Consider the following 18,422-nt stretch of genomic DNA (forward strand, 5'->3'; position numbering starts at 1 on the left):
TCCTGTGTCCCCAGAACACCGCCCGTCTCCGCTCTTCCCCCGTCCCCTCCGCTCGGTCCCTCAAAAAGGAACTCTCTCCTTAAAAGTGACATGCGTTTTAAAAACCAGTTTTATCTTCATCACGCACCTCCAGCGCTTTTGCTTTCTTTGGGGACAGGATGGGGTGGGGGGAGGGGCTGTCGCTCTCCGAAAGCCGCGTCGCGCGGCTGGCACCTAGGGCAGGGCCCAGACCCCGAGAGGCCCCGAACCGCTTCATTCCTGTAGCTCTTTCTACCAGCAGCAGCAGCAGCAGCGCAGAGCTTGCTTTTCCTGCCAGTTACTCAGTCGTTGGACCCTGGACAAGACAGCCTCTATGAACCCCTCTCTCCTCAGACATTAAAAGAAAAGGGGGCGTTTGAGACCACTGGTAGAACGTGTGAGGTTACCTGGTGCTTTTCTATCCTCATTCCTGCAGTTAAGTACATGCCACCTTGTCCTTAAGCCTGACACCTCCCTCCTCCCCCTGGCCCCAATACTTACTCCCTTAACTCAGAAGCTGGGATTTTCGGCCTTTGGTTTCTCTCGTCTCAGTTTCCTCTTTGTTTTCCTCTTGCTTCCTCCATCTCAACTGTGGATTTTCCCTCAGGCTAAGGTGTCAGACCCATAATCTCCCTCATGCTTTGGCCTCCCCCAAATTTATCTAGCCCAAGCTGCCGCAGACGCTTGAAATTCTCCCTCCTTTTGGTTAGTCTTACTTGGCTTGCCCTCCACTCCAATCCACCACATCCCGGACCAGATTACCCTATTCTCAGAACCAGCTCCTCACATCAGCCTCCCTGTCTGCCCCTTTCATGCAGAGAGGAGCACCATACTTGCCCCTGCCTAGGTGAGGGAGTTAAGAGAACTCTTAGTTATGTGAGCAGGACCCTGTTGCCTCGAACAGGACTCCCTGCTGCCCTAATAAACACCAAAACATGTTGCAGGCTGTGAAACTGAGTGGAAATGTGCATTCTTGTTGAAGTCACCTCCATCACCCTCTGCTGGGGGACCCAGTCACTCACGGAAGACTCTTGAACGATACTGCAAGAATTCATGAATTATTTCTTAAATTAGCCATAAAATCTTATAAGTTATCTCTACCAGTGAAATTTCTGGGACCAATGTCTTGTACCGTGAAGCCTGCTACCTTAAGACATTCCCTACCTAACATCTGTTGATACTGGGAACACGAGGTAGGTGCAGGGTGTAGCACAAAATGTGACAAAATCAAGTTTCTCCTCTGTCCTGGGCTGGTAGGATTTTCCAACTTAGAAAGGTAGGATGGGGTCAAACCTTAACACGCTGGGGAGCCACTGAAAGTTTTTGAGCTGGGAAATTAACAGCAAACATCACCATGAAACACAAACAGCACTGTGAGCCATGCCCAGTGTTAAGAGCATTACCCAGACTAATTTAATCTTATTGCTGTTCCTGTTTGTACAGATGAGGTAACTGAGGCTTGGAGAAGGTAAATGACTTGCCTAAGAGCACACAGTAAGGGGCAGAACTGAGTCCAACCCAGGCCAGGTCCAAAGCCTCCACTCTTACCCTTTCATATGGAGCTGGATGTGATAAAGGGACTTCTGGACTGGCAGCTATCCTGCTGTTTAGACTGGCCAGCAATAGCTGTCAACCCCCTCAAGAGCAGAGCTGAGGAAAGGACTGCCCAGCCACCTGAGCTGGGGAAGTGCCCTCCATATCATGGTCTCCAGGCACTGGGTAAGGAATGATTGGGTGAGGCCCTCCTTGGTTGGACTCTCCTCTGATCAACAAGCAGTGCCAGCTCTTTCACAAAGAGAAATGCTGTGCTTCCATCAAGCATTTTTAGAAGCACTCATCTGCCCGGTGTAGTAGACTTCATGAATCAAAAGTGGCTCAGAAAGCCTGGACCTGCAATGTGTTAGGCACACAGCCCAAAAGGCTCTTCCTTTCATATACTGAGAACTTGCCACCAAAAGGAAGGCTGGGTGTATTTTTCATCCTGTGATCAGCGAGATCCAGTTTTATCCTCGTCATTGTAATCATAGATGAGATGTTTAAAAAGGAGGGCCCTGTCAGCCTGCTCAAGAGACTGGGGCTGCTGTTCTTCCTAGCATGTCACTCTGGTGCTCTGGCTCTAGTTTCTGCCAAATTCTTGGATCCACTCCCCAAACGCTTAGGAATCCCAGATCGTAGTGAGCAAAAACACTAATCCAATCCTGCATAAATGAAAACTGTCATTTTCCTTGTATGCCTCATGGGGAAGTATACATGCGCTTCATTTACATAAGCACTGGGTGGATTTGCACAGAGCGCAGGGGTAACCTTATTCCATAATACTCTATTTCCCTTTTAAAAATGGTCCTTGGGAGAAAAAGCATTTGGAAAAAATGAGACAAAAATAATATATGACAACATGGAACCATTTTGAGAACCCAACAGATAAAGTCACATTTTCAACCCCCAGCCAAGCCAGCAGCTGCAAAACGTTGATAAGAATGCAGCCGGTGGGGCTGGGGAGCAGAGGAAAGCATACACCGCAGCCTTTGGAAGCCTTGGATTTAGAAAAAAAAGAAAAGCAGCTCCCTCTGCTTTTTAAGCTCTGCCTAGTTCCTTTTACATGTTCTTCTATGAATTTTAAAGAACTACAGGTGGACTCTGACTAATCATGTATCACTGCTATGGCTTTAATCATTCTAACATCCTTAATTTGCAGATGTGAACTCTTCCCAGCATTTGAACTGTCAGAGAGCAGAGGCTGTTGTGCCATGCGATCTCGGGGAACAGGAATGCACAGCTCCTGCTCTGATCTGACCTACCTCCTAGAAAATGCTTGCTGACTATTTCACGGTCAGGGCAGCACTACATAATTTGAAAAGGATGGTGTGGTCTTGCTGTAGAGGCCCTAGTGGCCAAGGAGAAGGCCGTGCGTGTTCTTGCTTTCCTCATCAGTCTCCTTTCACCCCATCCTGCCCACCTCCTCACCAAAAGAAGCTGAATCTGCCCATCAGGTTCTGGGTGTGTTGTGTATCGCACAACTCTAGGGACAGCACAGCCTTGACAGTCAGGGTAGAGGTATACGATGATAATTTCAAGAGATGGCAGAAGTGTCTTGAGTTTCCTATCATTTGTACACAGGTGCCATTTAGGGTAGGAGTGCGATTCATGGGACTTTGAGTCTAGCAGGCCAATGCCAAGGGCAGGACTGTAGGCCCCCATGGTACCGTTCCACAGATCTGATTCAGTGAGGGGAAAGAAGGACAGTGGACACCAGCAAATGTAAACAGCCATATTTTCAACATAATTTACTACAGGTCTCTGAAGTGTATATTAAAAAAATGTTTTAGTGCAACATCTTACAAATAGTTTTCCTTTAAAAAAACAAAAACAAACCAACAGCTCTCTACATCATGCATGGGTAATTTCTTTACCTCATATCTTTTTTTCTTCAACAATTAACGCAGAGAAACCATTGTTTGAAAAGAATAAGAAAACTTGCTATATAAACACCCTGGTCAAAGAGGGTGTAGTCATATCCATGTCCTGGAATGCGCCTAGCACAGTGTAGTTTTTCATGAATGCAACATTGTAGACACAGATAAGACAGTATTCTGCAGTTTTCCTCTCTTGGTCTCACAGGACTGAAGCTCCGGTAGACAATGTGCAATGAGGTCTTGCAGCCACTGGAGGGAACCATTACCATTCATTTGACACCACATTTCCATAGAAATGGCCAAAGAAGGTCCTGGAGTTTTTCATACAAAGCTGGAAAAGCTCAACCTTTGATGGTATCCCCCAGACCAATAGAAAATACACAAGAAAGCATTTATTAAAATACTGGCTTCGGTTTCTTTTTTCCTTTCAAATTTCCTGCAACTGCTTCACGTATTTAAAAACGCACAGAACCCACTTTTTACTGCTGTGAACCAATTCAAACTGAAATTTTAGTTACAATCCCAGTTCCAGCCACCCCTCTGGCATCTTTCCATTCAGACAGAGGAAAAGTCAGTCATCTTCCCTCATTGACTCAGCCTGTAAGTTACGAGTCAGCAATTTTTCAATGAAAGCCCACATCCGTGAAATGGAGAAATGGGGCAAAAGACCTTTCTTCACAACTGAGCCAATTCTGTACCTCAAATGTGTTGATGCAGCATAATAAACGAGAATCAGCGTGTCAGGCAACAGTGGGATCAAGGTGACAGTGCCTGCAGACTGTCTCATAGGAGAGTACTGGTGTATCTGGGAGGGAAAAAGGCAGGTCCATGGAAGCCTGTCAGAAAATAACTGAGCAGTTACCTTGCTTCCTCTCAGCCATGGCTCAGCAAAGCACCTGCCAAGCAGCCCGAGCCGCTGGCACACCTGCAGACCCATGATCAGGAACAGCGCCCACATGGCCTGGGGAATCCCACAGCCTCCCCTGGAGTCTGCTCATTATCAGACCAGGGCTTCACAGGAATCGCTCGTTAGACTTTGTCCCAGAATCCCTGGTGGCTTTTTCCAATTTGGGACTCAAGATGCGATTTCCCAGAGGGAGGGAGATGGCACACTTGGCCAGCAAAATATCGGCAAGCAAGGGCGTAAAAACATCTCCACAGAGTGAGCCAAAGGAATCATTTGCAACCAATGATGCACCAGCAGTGCCAAGCATTTGGCCAATAGTGTAAAATAACATGGTGACACAGACCCTTGTTGGGCTTAAGGGACATTAAAATAAAAAGCCACCATAACAAAAACCAAATAACCTAAAACCACGAAAAAGACCCAAGAAAGGGAAGCAGAAAACCCCCCCAGACAACACATGCTGTCTAATGAGACTAGGTAAACCCAACAGACTGCAAAGGGCTGGGCCTGGACTTCCCCCAAGCAGATATTCTTATGGTAGTGAGAGGGAGGGAGAGATAAATGGTGAATAAGGAAGACATAAATATCTTTGAGGAAAACCTAATTGGAAGAAGAAAAACCTAGTCTTCACACCTCCAGAGAGGTAGTTATTCCTCCGTGCTTTCCATCATCAGGCCCTGGAAACCCCCTCCTGCCCCTCACTGTCCCACTCTTCACCAAACTTAGTGTCGGCCGGCCCTGTGCCCTCCACTGGGTATCTGTGGTGGCTGCTTTGGTCCTGTGCTCAGCTTAGAGCTGTCCCCCGTCCAGGCCCACTGGACACTTTCCCTTAAGAGTTGGCAAAGCACCTGAATACAAAAGCCCTCCTGCTCGCAGTCATCAGTTAGACAGTGCCCTTGTGGACCAGATCAAGCCAACAGCCAGCCTTTTCTTCCTTCCATCTCTAGTCATTGGCTCTGATCAATGTGAAAGTCAGTAGCTGTGAAAAGCAGCCCTCCACCCACTTAAGCTTGGAAAGTGTGTGCTGTTTGGAGCTTCTGACCCATCCTCCAAGACAGTTTCCTTATTTTTTGGCAAGGATGGGATGAAGCCTTTTTTGCCTTCCTGATAAGCGTGCCGGGCATCCTCTACTCCTACTGGGGTTATGCAGGATTTCTCTTGTACATACACAGTTCTTTGAAGCAAAATTCAATGCTTTCATCTTCACTACAAAGTGGTTCCAACAACTCCAGCTGAGGAAAAAGATAAGATACAAATTGTGCCCGCACTACACACAATTTTCAAGTCTCTTTAAGAAAGTAAAAAATGTTTGGGTGTATTTTGATTCACAGGTGGCATTTTCAAATGTGCAAAAAAAAGTCTTAGAAGAGATTCCTTGTTGCTATAAAGTTCATCCTTCCTTTTGCCATCAGTTGTATGTAAGAAAAAATCTATCCACAACATTACAGAATCCAAAAAGGGTAAACCAAAGGGATTTTTAAAAAGTACATTACAAAGAATAGGAACCCCTGTAACATCTATCTGAAAATACTAGATAAATCAGTGAGTAGATGAGGCACCTGGAGCTACTCACTACATTACCAAAAACAAAAACAAGAAAACTGTAAGGGCAGGACCACAACATTTGCACGCAAATTGCTAACTAAGACTGCTCCCTAGAGGCGGTCCGTCTCTGTGACTGACCAGGAACTTTGAACACTTCTCAAGTCTGACAGTTTTCTGCCTGGGGCACTCCAGAGTCTGGGTGTGCTGTCAATGTCCAATCACACAGCAAGAGGCAGCAAGGGAGAGCCTCAGCTCCTCTGTGACCAATGTCTGTTGGGACGTCCCCCTTAGTCTATGGCCCCTGGGTGGATACTGAGAACAGGGGGCTCCAGGCAAGTTGGTGAGTAGTTGAGGTGCGGCTCTTTGATCCACAACAAGGGCACCCCATTCTTCCCGTCAGAGTTCTTGCTGGAGTTCCGGCTCTTGAAGCGCACCAGCAGGATAGTGATGATGAGGATGCCAAAGATGGGGAAAGGGTAGAAGAAGACGAAGTAGAAGAGAGCATCGTTGGAGCAGATGATGGACTGGAGGGTGGGACCTGAAAAGGATGTGAAGGAGAGATAAGACAATGAGGGCTAAGAACTGGACTGTCCACATTCATCTCTGAAGACCTCGCCCATCCCGATGGAAGCTGCTTGCTGGAATTCCCACACAGCCCCTCCTTGCCCCCGGTACCACTCAGGGTTGGGGGAGGACTCTTGTATTCTTTCTCTTACAGCTACGCCTCTTCCAATTCACAGCTGTATGTGCAAACAAAGCAATGCTTCCATCTTCCGTTGAGATCTGTTACTACTGCTTGGAAAGCTGTATAATAAAACATAGCTTACTGATTGTGAACTCAACTGAGCCTAGGATGGTAAAGCAGCCACTCCAGTTTAATCTGAACCTTCTGCATGGTTATATTCTGCACTCGGTTCTGCCACAAACTTCCTTCTTTGGGAATATAACACGTTCCCTTCCTGCCAGCTTCTGAGAGCAGTTTTACCAGAAATGATACTTACCTGATTAGCATTACCAATTAACATTAAGTCATTATGGACCATTTATAAATGTCCATGGTGTATCTGTGGCTACACAGGACACAGTATTAGCTATAGCTGCATATGGAAGAGAACGAAACCAGGTGCCCAAAGACCCAGGCTGAGGGCAGGAGTCTGGCCTCTGGAAGACTAATTTTTCTGTGTAAAATAAGGCTGCTGGATGATCTCTATACTCTGTGAAGCTTAGTAATTATGTACGTCCACAATCAGCAGATACAATGTGGCCTAAATGCCTTGCTTTTAATTTTAGACAATGGGATATTCAGTAGATCATTAGGTTGTCTGTGTACAATTTAGCTTTTTTCTGCTTTCCCTTCCACTGCATAGCTGTTTGTCATCAATATTATTAAGAAAAGTTAATATACACTTAAACTTATTAGATTTCCAAAATATATAAAACTGCTGAGAGTCAACTACTTGAGTCAATTTCATATGGTTCCACCTAACACAATATTAACAGGAGGTAATCACAGCAAAAGAGCGGTGGGCAGAACACACACTCAAACCAAGATTATGTGGTAACACATTTTGACCGAAAAAAGTCAAAAATTCTAGCAATTTTTTAACTTCTACATTACAGGCTAATTCTACTATAAGAGACACCATTTTCAGTCTGATATATCCCACATTTTGACAGAAGGCCAACCAAAAGACTGCCTTCCTGCAACAAATAATTCGGTCCAGCAAGTATCCTCCAGTCTCCGTTAATAGTAAACGTCCCTCTGTGTAATGGAAACTCTGTGTTCTGGACACTTCTGTAGCAGCAAGTCTGCTGCTCAGCTCCTCCCCGCTCTTCTGTAACATCCCTGCCCTCCTAGGCTGGTCTTCTCAACTAACCATGCAAAATCCGCCTAAACTTCCAAGTCACCCTCCAAAGTAAAAGTGACTTGGAAACCCAAGAAAAAGAATGACAGTGAGGTATTCAGGCTTCATTTTTTCCCCTCCTCTTATGAGTCTGAAACACTTGCTAATTCACTAAAGAGGAACTAGGTTCAATATTCTAAAAAGTAACAAAGGAACATCTAACAATATACTTGTATAATAAAATATTCCTGACATAGAATCTGGTGGAGCATCAAGTTTATTATAAAGATTATGTAGTATATTATCACTTTAATTCCTATTCCTGCTTTTTGCATGGGCAATCAAAGGCCAGCTATATGAACTAGTATGTCAAATCCTACCATATCTCAAATCCTACTTATCAATGCCTATGACAGTTAAGGAAACTGCTTACTGACCCATAATCAAGCTCTGAATGTATCTTCTGGACACAGGTGGAATCAAAGTGACATCCTTCTCTGTGACTGGGAAAACTTACTTGTGTCCAGAACACGGATGCCGATTGGGGCCGACTCCTCCTCTGTCAGGCGGTACCATTCCTTCTGAGGGCTGGGCAGCCACTCTTCCACACGGCAGGAGTAGTTGCCCGTGTCATGGGGGCTTGCCTGCAGCACTGTGAGCCGGTAGAGCACTGGGGAAAGCCTCTGGAAGCGAAGCCTGCCTTCCCAGGGGGTGCCCTCTGGGCCAAAGACAGCATCTGGGCCCACACTCAGCAGGACCATCCGCTCTGTTGGGTCGTCATCTTCCTCCTCCTCCTCCCTTTCCTCCTCCTGTTCTTCCAAGCCAGGGCTGACCCTTTTCCCTCCAGCTTTAGTCCTCAGGGAATACCAGGCCACAGCAAAGCGGGAGTCCTGGCTTGAGCGAGATGCAATACTACAGTCCAGCTGGAAAGCTGCCTTCTCAGACACTGTGGCATTGGGGACCACTGTGTCCACCTGTAGGGCAGCATCTGGGGAGGGACAATGAATAAAGAAGGGAGAAGAAGTTGTTTTATTTGCTTAAACAAACTATGTCGATAACTAAATACATTACAGTAATATGTGTACAATAGAATACTATGTACCTATTGAAAAGGCATACAGGCAATGCCATGTGCAGAGATGAGGAAGGAAATTTTTAAAAAATAATAGAATACAGAACACTGTGTACTCTACATATCATTGAACCCAGAAAAAATATTTTATTGTGACATATATATCTGCTTATATTTGCATAAAATATCTGTGGAAGAATTCACAAGAAGCTGGTAATGTGGCTGCTTACAGGAATCCAGGGAGGGAGGAACACTCATTTTCACTATAACCCCTTGTGGTGGTTGAATGATATCCCCTCAGAATCCATGTCCACCTGGAAACTCAGAATGTGACCTTATTTGGAAATAGGGTCTTTGCAGATGTAATTAGCTAAGAAGAGATCATGCTGAATTAGAGTGGGCCCCAAATTCAATGACTGGTGCTATGGACTGAAAGGTATCCTCCCAAATGCATAGGTTGGATCACCTAACCACCAATGTGACTGTATTTAGAGATAGGGCTTTCAGGAGGTAATTAGGTTAAATTAGGTCATAAGGGTGGGGCCCTAATCCAGCAGGATTGGTAGCCTTATAAGAGGAGGAAAACAGAGATATCTTTCTCTCTAGGCACATGGAGGAAAGGCCAAGTGAGGAAGCAGTGGAAGGCAGCCATCTGCAAGCCAGGAAGAGAGCCCTCACCAGAACCCTGATCTGAAATGCTGGCTCCCTAATCTCAGACTTCTGGCCTCCAAAATTGTGAGAAAATAAATTTCTATTGTTTAAGTGCCCAGTTTGCAGTATTTTATTATGGCAGCCAAGCAGACTAAGACAAATGGTATCCTTATAAAAACAGGAGAGAACACACAGAGAGAAGACCACAAGACAGGGGTCACAGATTGGAGTGATGCATCTACAGACCAAGGAGTGCATGGGGCGATTCTTCCCTGGAAACTTCAGGGGGAGCATGACTATGATAAGGCCCTTATTTGGGGCTTTTAGCCTCCAGAACTGGAACAGAATAAATTTCTTCTGTTTTAAGCAACTAAGTTTGTGGTATTTTGTTATGGCAGCCCTAGGAAACGAATACATCCTTTCGGTAACTTTTGAATTTAAACTATGTGCATGTAGCGTATTGCCTAAGCCTTAGTGAACCCAAGGAAGTAAACCTTTCTCCCAGGACTAAAGCTGGGCGACAGACAACAGACCAGAAAGCGCCCCTCTCTCTGAGCATGAACCTCTCAGGATGATGTACATGGACAAAGTGTCCTCCCAACTCGGGTAGGAGACACAGAATAACCACAGAGAGGTACCCAAGCAGGTGAGTCACATCTCACAGACACCACCAGGCAGGCTCTAATCTGCTTCTTTTGCTTTTTCTTCTTTTTTTTTTTTTTTTTTGGCTCACTGCAGTAGGTTCTAAACTAATAATTCACTCCCTAATTCCTAAAAGACCTCCCTTCGGCTCTGTTTATGAAATGTTCATGAAAGATGCCGATGCAATACCAACAATGGTAGAGATACCAAATCAGATTCTACTTGGATGAAGACCAAACAGGAGCATTTCCAATGTACTGTACTGAGATTTCAATGAATTGTCTTAATGTTGCTCACAGGTGAACGTAAAGCCGGGGTTCCTACTGTTTCTGTGGGGCTCTGCCAAGGCCCTCTATGTCCCCCTGGCCCATCTGGAATGCACTGCTGGCACACGAAGGGTTAGTAACCAGCTATAGCTGGCCAGCACAGAGCATCATCTCAGCTCTCCCAGGGAGGTGAATATGCTCGAGGACAGAAAACAGCAGAATGGAGGAGATTAAATCAGTTCGCAGGTGACTCAAACCCACAGCTCATTAGCTTATCTTTCCAGAGAGCACGGCTGATGTGTAACCCCAAAGCCATTAGAGAGCTATACTATAGACTAAGGGGCGGTCTATGGTGTTTCTTTTCCTCCAGAGTCTAACAGCATTCCAAGGTTCCTGGCGACCAGCTAATGTGTCAAAGGAGGTGGCCCCAGGTAATAAGCAATGGAACCCATCATGTCAAGGTGGCAAGATGGTCAGACACCAGGCATTTAGTTCCCTCAAGGGGTCCTCTTCCCCATCCACTCTCCCTTTGCTTTCTTCTCTTCTAACCCCTTACAATTTTACCTGGCCCCTTTAAGTGCCCTGTCTGCATCAATAACTCAGAACAAGTTTTCCATATGAAACTAATTTCTTCTTTCTCAAAACATCCTTCCCCTTAACATGCTTCTCTACTAATTTAGTTCCTTGCATCTGTCCCCTTGTAGAACAAACCAACCCTTCTTCCTATTCAGACTTTATCCCTCTCTCTCTTTCCAAGTATAAACCACAAGAAAGAGGTTTGCCTCTGCCCCTTCCCACTACATTCCCCTCCCATGGCTATTACCTTAACCACTGATTCCTGGTCTGTGTGTGATGAATGTGGTTTTCTCTCTTCCCCAGTTTTGTGAACCAAACACAACTACTAATCTACCAACTGCAATCTCAATGAGGGTAAGAGTCCTTCATTCCAGACTATGGCGAATGGTCAACCCTAAGCAATGGAAGGGAATTATTTTCTTAACTCTTAGAATTACATTATTTCAAGTCTCCTAATGTTCAACTTATACCTCAGAAAAAGACTCTGAAGTAAATATTTTAATGAATATTAAATATTAAAAATGGTGGTTATGAAATGCTTTCAATGACATGGAAAAATGCTCACAAAAGAATGAATGGGGAAAAAATCACATAAAACAGTGAGATAGATACTGACTTTAGAGAGAAACACAGAGAAAATATGAAGACATGAGGCAAAGTGCAAATAAATACACCAGATTATCAACACTAGATATTTGTAGGCAGTGAGATTATGGGTAACTTTTCTTTTCAAAATTATACTCTCCTGTTGTCCAAATGTTTTATAATTAGCACAATCAACTTATACAATTGAGGAAGGACAGATGGACAGACTGACAGATGGGAGGAAAGGTTGACCTAGTCTGGCTCATTTGGTTGAACAGGAGACAGATGCAGGGCTAGAGGTTTCAGGCCCATGTTGGGAGCACTCAGTGTGGCAGGAGGAAAACAGGTAGCCACTCAGTCTGCCCTTACTAGCTGTGTAGCAATTCTTTCCAGACTTTAGTTCCCTCATTCATAAAATTCACTCTGGGTGTCGTGAAGACTGAACGTTAAGTCTCCTCCCACTCCATCTGGGGGCCTCAGTGTGGTGATCTGTAAAATGGATGGGAGTTGGGGGAGAAGGGCATTCAGCTGCCATACTATACAATTTTAGTTTTGGGCAAAGACGAGCAGCAGTTTCTAGGCAAGGCAAAAACAAACAAACAAAAACATAAATGAATAAAAGCTCATGAGAAACCATGAGTAACTCAAAGTAGAGGTGATTTCCCCTCCAGTTTAGCCAAGACACAGGCAGTGAAATAATTTTGAAATAATTTTGTTCCTGTAACAAAGGGTGTATTCACCTCCCTAAAGTGTGTTCCACGACCTTCGGGGGCACAGCGCAACCGTGAAGCTCCAGTGTTCCACCAACACAAAGAGCTGCTCTGCTTAGGTACGAACACATTACAAAAACTTCCAACAGCACCAAAGACCACAAATGTGAACATGAGGATGCTCAGAGAACAGACATGACAAAAATGCTCACACCGACAGAGGCCACAAATTCACTTCTGCTCCACGTCCCTATAGAGACTTAACTTTTTGCTCTGATATGGATGAATAACGTTGCGATGTTGCAAAGGACACAGAAATCCTACACATCTTAGCTTTAATTATGTGTTTAAATTGTAACAATTATACCTACTAATTGCATGCATTTAGGTACTTTAGGAATAGCAATAAAGAAAAGCAAAAGGCCACACAGAATAGTCATTAGTATCAAGAAAATTATTAGCAGTGAGGGACAGTGAAGGTTGCAGATACTTCATTGTTCTCTGTTTGAAGCATGGAAATCAATTCTTTTCCACTGAAAATCCATAAGCTTAATTTTTTGAACCACATGATTACAGTTTCTAGATTTTTGTCATATCTACCACTTGTCCAAATCTGAACGCATTCTTTAAACAGAAAACATACTATGATCTGGAATAACTAACTGCAGTATTTTATGTTCATTAAGAAATGGAATCACCTTAGGCCGAAGCCAGATGTGCAATTTTCCATTCACAGGGCAAGAACAAAAAATAAGACAATTTTGAATATAAATGTATAATGTAAATGCTCATATATTTAACGGCAAATAATTTGTTAATTCATAAACTGTTATCCAGTGTATAAAATGTACTTAAAAGGGAAACACCAAAGGGAGTGGAGGCTTGGGGACATGAAGCCTCACCTGGTCGCATGACTGTAACAGCTATCTGCCCAGCAGTGTCCTCCGCCCGCTTATACCACACGCCGCTGGGGCTGGGCAGCCACTCCTCCACGCGGCAGCTGTAGGTTCCGCTGTCCTGCACAGCCATGTTCTGGATGAAGAGCCGGAACACACCTGAGGAAGGACTCTCCAAATGCAGCCGCCCCTTCAGGTTGTTTTTGGCCGCCTGCTCTCCATAGTGGAAAGTGGCCTCACGGCTCAGGCGGGCCACAGTCTCCCGCTCCGGGTGGTTGGGCTTCCAAACAAACCACTCCACCATGAGCTGGGAGGCCACGCTGGTGCGATTCAGGACCACACACTCCAGCTGCACCTGCCGGGTTTCCAGAACCGACAGGTTCCCCTGGGCTTGGCTGAGCTTCAGGCGACTGTCTGGAACAGCAAGAAAAGATATGTCAATAATAAGAAGACAACAAACAACTTGCATGCACCCTTTCTAGAGCTAGGTGAACGGGTGCCTTCCAAATATAGAAGGACAGCAGCACAGACTCAGTGGGCAGAAATACTACTCAGATGTGGCCCCCTAAACACTCTTGATCATGTGTGTGGAGTGCCTTGATCATGCATGCAGAGTGCCTTGATCATATGTGCACTGTGTGTGCAGTGCCTGGGTTTCAAGGATTTCAATGTTATAGTAACATCTGTGCCCCAGTGCATGGCCCTTATCAGTTCAGATGCTTAGGGGAGGACAAGCAGGAGACGTAGAAGACTACACATCCAAATGACAACAGATCACCAAGCGTATGGCTGACTGATGGGGGTGGCTGGGAATGGAGAGGGATGGGCACAGTGAGAAGTTCTCTCAAAGTAACAGTCAACTTTTAAAACTAACCACATGACAGCTAGAATGTGCTGGGCTGCCATCCACAAAAGAACTGCAGAGGAAGCCCCATTTAATATGTTCATGCGTTGACTAAGAATTGCAGTTCTTAACTTTCCTTACAAAAAACCCATAAGGGCTACCTCTCAAGGAGGGAGCAGAACTGATCTGGAGTCAGTAAAGAGAAGACTGATACAGGTGGAACTGGGTGGTTTGAAAACTCAGCCATGCAGATTCTCCTGCAGTGAAAGAGCGTCATTAACAATGGCACACCCTGATGGCGCCTGTAATTTCACAGAGGGCCCTAATGAGCCTACCTGGACCAGAGGCATCTAAAAGCTGCAACACTGTACATGCACAGAAGCACCTCAGGAAAATCACCTGAGAGACATCTGAGGAGGGGAGGGCCAAGCACTCTCACTTTTTACTCTCTACACTTCAATACTGTGTGACTATTTTATAACATTCATGATTACTTTTGTAAGTAAAAGGCCAAAAAAAAAAAAACCAGAAAATATATTTTAAATAGCAAGACTCCCCCAAAAATATATATATATATATATATATATATATATATATATATATATATATATATATATATATATATAAAGCAGAAGTGTTAAGTCTGGTTATCTCTGGGTTGAAAGATTATTATTTTCCTCTTTGGGAGTTTTTATTTTTCTAAAAGCTTGGTAAGTGTATGCTTTCCTATCAGGAAAAAAACAAGAAAAAAGAAAAATCAGAAGTAGGAAAAAAAAGAAAGAAAAATATACAAGCCAAAAATCTCAGCTGAAAAGGGGAAAGTTGTTTTCATTGGTGTTCTGTGTGTTTTCTGTGTATAATGTTAAAATTTGCCGTAACAGAGATTTCACTAAATGTGTCAATAGGGATGCTTACAGCCCTTCAGCACTGTCCCACTCAGTTTGATACTTATCTCAGATGGGAAAATCCCCTTAATAAATTTAGGACCTACCAAGAACTTCTTGGTTTCAGTGCAAATGAGGAAATAGAAAGGATTGTGAGGACCAGAGAGGAAACACAGAGGGGCAAGGGTGATCATGCCCTCCCAGCAGAGAAAATAATCAGAACTGAAAACAGAGAAGAAGAATAGCAACCAAAAGAATGTTGGTGGGCCTGACAACAACCTTCAGTTTTCAAATGCCCCAGGGACTGGCCTGAAGTCTGGGCACAGGGCAGGCACTGGAAATGCCAGCAGGAACCATGCAGACCAGAACTTCCTGTTGAATGCACCAGCAGAAGGGCTAGCAGAAAACATCACTGTGAGGCCAGGAAAAATCCCTGGAAACACGATGTCCTCAGGAAAAGGAAGGGAACAGTCCCACTGCATTCAGCATGGGCCAGGACACATATGGAGTTCTGTGTCTGGTTCCACTGGCTCACAGAACAAATATTTATTGAGGCCTCCTGGGAGACAAGCAGAGGTGAAGAAAAACCAAGTCCCTGCACACACTCAGGGAGCTGCAATTCAGTGGAAGAGACAGACAACAAATGTATATATACTTGAGTATATAAATAATGAATAAGCAATGCATAATAACTGATAATAAGTGAATTATAAGTATAAATATAAATAAGTATTTCATAATTACTTATATATAAATACGTAAATAAACAGAATGCCAGGTGGTGATATGTGTTGTGAAGGGGATGGGGAAAGGGATACAGAGTGACGGTGGTGCTATTTAAGTTAAAATGATCTAGGAATGCCTCTCAGAGGATCAGCGAGATATGTATATACGGCCAATATGTTCTAGGCTAGGTGAACAGCAAATACAAAGGCTCTGGGGTGTTCAAGGAAAGCAAACATTTATTCCTCATTTAACCGATATTTATTAAGGGTGCCACTGCAGTGGCTGGAGATATAAAGACATAGCTCTGTACTCAAAGTGCTTGCAGTACAGTGCAGGAGAAATGCAAACAATTACTATCCTATGTGTTTTATAAGGGATCCCTAGAGATATGACAGAAATCAGGGTAGGCTTCCTGGAGGTGGTACTGAGAGAAGTCTTGGGGATGGGGTGAAGACAGGGGAAAGCAGCAGAAGAGGTACATTCCACGCGGAGACCACAGCATAAGCAAAGGCACGGAGGCGGGACTCGGTGGTAGCTCAGCACCTGGGGCCATCAGGAAGGACAGGCAGCAACGCAACAAATTGTAGGCATGTGGGAATAAGGGACAGAGAGGCCACTCAAGGCCACACTGTGTGAGGAGGAGTTGAAAGAACTAGAGATCTGAGAGGGGCATGGGCCTTCATATATTTGAAGGGAAAGGACCTAACTTCTCTTGGGTTGTTCTAGGGGCAGAACTAAAAGCTGAGAGGGAAACTACAGGAAGACGGACTTTTCTATTAGGGCTGCCCAGAAGTGGAACTGAGGCCTGTGGAGGTAGTGAGCTTTCTCACCCAGAAGCGTTCTGACACAGGCTGGACACCACCTGTGAGGGAGCAGAGGAAGGGCTGCCCCCCGGGGTCTGAGAGGGGGCTGGAGGAGTGATTCTGTTTGGAGATAGGAAGGGCTTGTGGCTGGCATAAAGACTGAGACCTTATGGGTATAGGCTGAGCTGGAGGGTAAGGAAGAAGGGGTAAGAAGATGAGGGAAACCAAAAAAATGCCTTCTAAGGCAGGAATTCTGGGTGTGTGGCTGGGGCCAGCCCGAGATCCAGGGTACAAACTGCAAACCCAGAAAGAGATCCAGGAGCTGCCACCAACCCTACCTCGCTACATTTTGCCAACCACAGCTGCCCTCTCAGGCTGCTCCTTGGTGAAAATGGCCATAAAAGCAGAGTCAAAGATGCTCTGATGAGTGGAAGGACCTGCAGTGCACTAGGACAATGGTCTGCATGCCTGCACCCACTCTCGCCATGTGGCCCCACAGCCCCGCCCACTCCCGAGGCAGTCTCTGCACTAAACTCACTGGCCTAGGATTGCTTCAACCTCCATCCTTACCCGGCTGCTTCACAGTGACTTCCGTGCGCCCTGAGACCTCCTCTGCCAGCTTGTACCAGGCATAGTTGGGGCTCAGCAGCCACTCCTCCACGTGGCAGTAGTAACTGCCACTGTCGCTGACCTCAGCTCTCTGGACGGTGAGACTGAACAGGCCCCCGGATACATGCCTCTCAAACTGGAGCCTGGCTCTCAGGCCCTCCTCCTCGGCGTAGGTGCCGTACTCAAAAGCAGAGTTGTGGGTGGTCTTGAGGATGAGCTTGCCGTCAGCGTCTGAGGGCTTGTGGACATACCAGAGCACAGCAAAGTGGGAGTTCTGGCTGGTCTGAGACTTCACTGAGCAGTTCAACTGAATGGGCCTGTTTTCCACCAGGGTGAGGGTCCTCTTTGATTTGCTCACCTGTAGCTTTGTCACTGCAAAGCAAAGAGAAATGGTTCAGAAGAATCATCACACACTCCTGGAAACAAGGCCCATCCCAAATCTCATTTCTAGGCTCTGAGCCTGGCTTTGTCCAGCACAGTTCCTAGAGCACTTGACATTGACAGGCTTCCTCCAAAACCAGACTCAGCATGAGGAAAGCAGCATGGAACCGACGTCACCCCCAAACACGCCTCCCTCTGCCTCCTCCTTGCCACGCCTGGCTCAGCCTCTCACTCTCTCTCCTCTGTCCCCTGCCTGTTCTCCGTGCCATCCAGGGTGGCCCAGCTAAAATACAAATCTGCCCACTGCATGTCCTTGCTTACACAGTTTAATGGCTCCCAACTGCCTATAGGCACTAAAGAAAAGACCTCCTTTCCACAGCACGAAGTCTCTCCAGAATCTGGCCCTCACCCAACTGTCCTGACTCATCTCCCGAGCCTCACCCTCCAGCACCCCGATCGCCCCCGACAGCTTCGCCCTGAGCTCTGGGCTTTGCTCTGCAGTCCCCTCTGCCTGTCCCCTTCTGCCTCCTCCCTGCTCTGACCCTTCTCTCTACTCATCCTTTAGTTCCCTCATTCCCATCACCCTGGGCTAGATGCCCTTCTCCTCAGCACCCTCTACACGTCCTCCAGGCTGTTTTCCTTTCTCCCTAGACTGTGAGCTCCCTGAGGGCAGAGAACAATGTTTGCTGAAATATGTGTGTGAGTGGGTGAGCGAATGGAAGCATGTTGGAGAAATATGGTAGCAGGCAGAGGATGCTGGGGTGGGTCTTCCTAGGAGAGAGAGAGAGAAGGTTGAGAAGATAATGAGCAATGGGACAAGCAAAACAAATAGAGCCAATTCCAGTTCCCCTTCCCCTCGCTCTCCTGCTCCAAGAAGAGAAGGGAGGGCAGACTCCAGAGTGCTACTCCAGCCGCTCGGTAACGACGATGTTCACCCTTCAGGTGGCAAGAAGCCAGGGTCTAATGAAATATATCTTATGAAAGTAATTTGAGATTGTACCCATTCCATCATTATTATGCTTCCCTCTGCCTTCCCAATACTAAGTTCTT

General features: G+C 45.7%; 1 protein-coding gene across 1 annotated transcript in view; it reads right to left on the reverse strand.

The window, feature by feature from the left end:
• Window positions 1-3,374: 3,374 nt before the first annotated feature.
• IGSF3 (immunoglobulin superfamily member 3) overlaps window positions 3,375-18,422 on the reverse strand; it is a 90,327-nt gene continuing 75,279 nt past the window's right edge. The window contains exons 8-11 of the mRNA XM_063104496.1: window positions 16,953-17,363; window positions 13,132-13,539; window positions 8,245-8,715; window positions 3,375-6,421 (exon numbers count right to left, since the gene is read on the reverse strand). Coding sequence (XP_062960566.1) covers window positions 6,171-6,421; window positions 8,245-8,715; window positions 13,132-13,539; window positions 16,953-17,363 — 1,541 coding nt within the window. The 3' untranslated portion in view covers window positions 3,375-6,170. The remainder of the gene's footprint in view (window positions 6,422-8,244; window positions 8,716-13,131; window positions 13,540-16,952; window positions 17,364-18,422) is intronic.

Source organism: Cynocephalus volans, chromosome 8, assembly GCF_027409185.1.
Source record: "Cynocephalus volans isolate mCynVol1 chromosome 8, mCynVol1.pri, whole genome shotgun sequence".
NCBI lineage: Eukaryota > Metazoa > Chordata > Mammalia > Dermoptera > Cynocephalidae > Cynocephalus > Cynocephalus volans.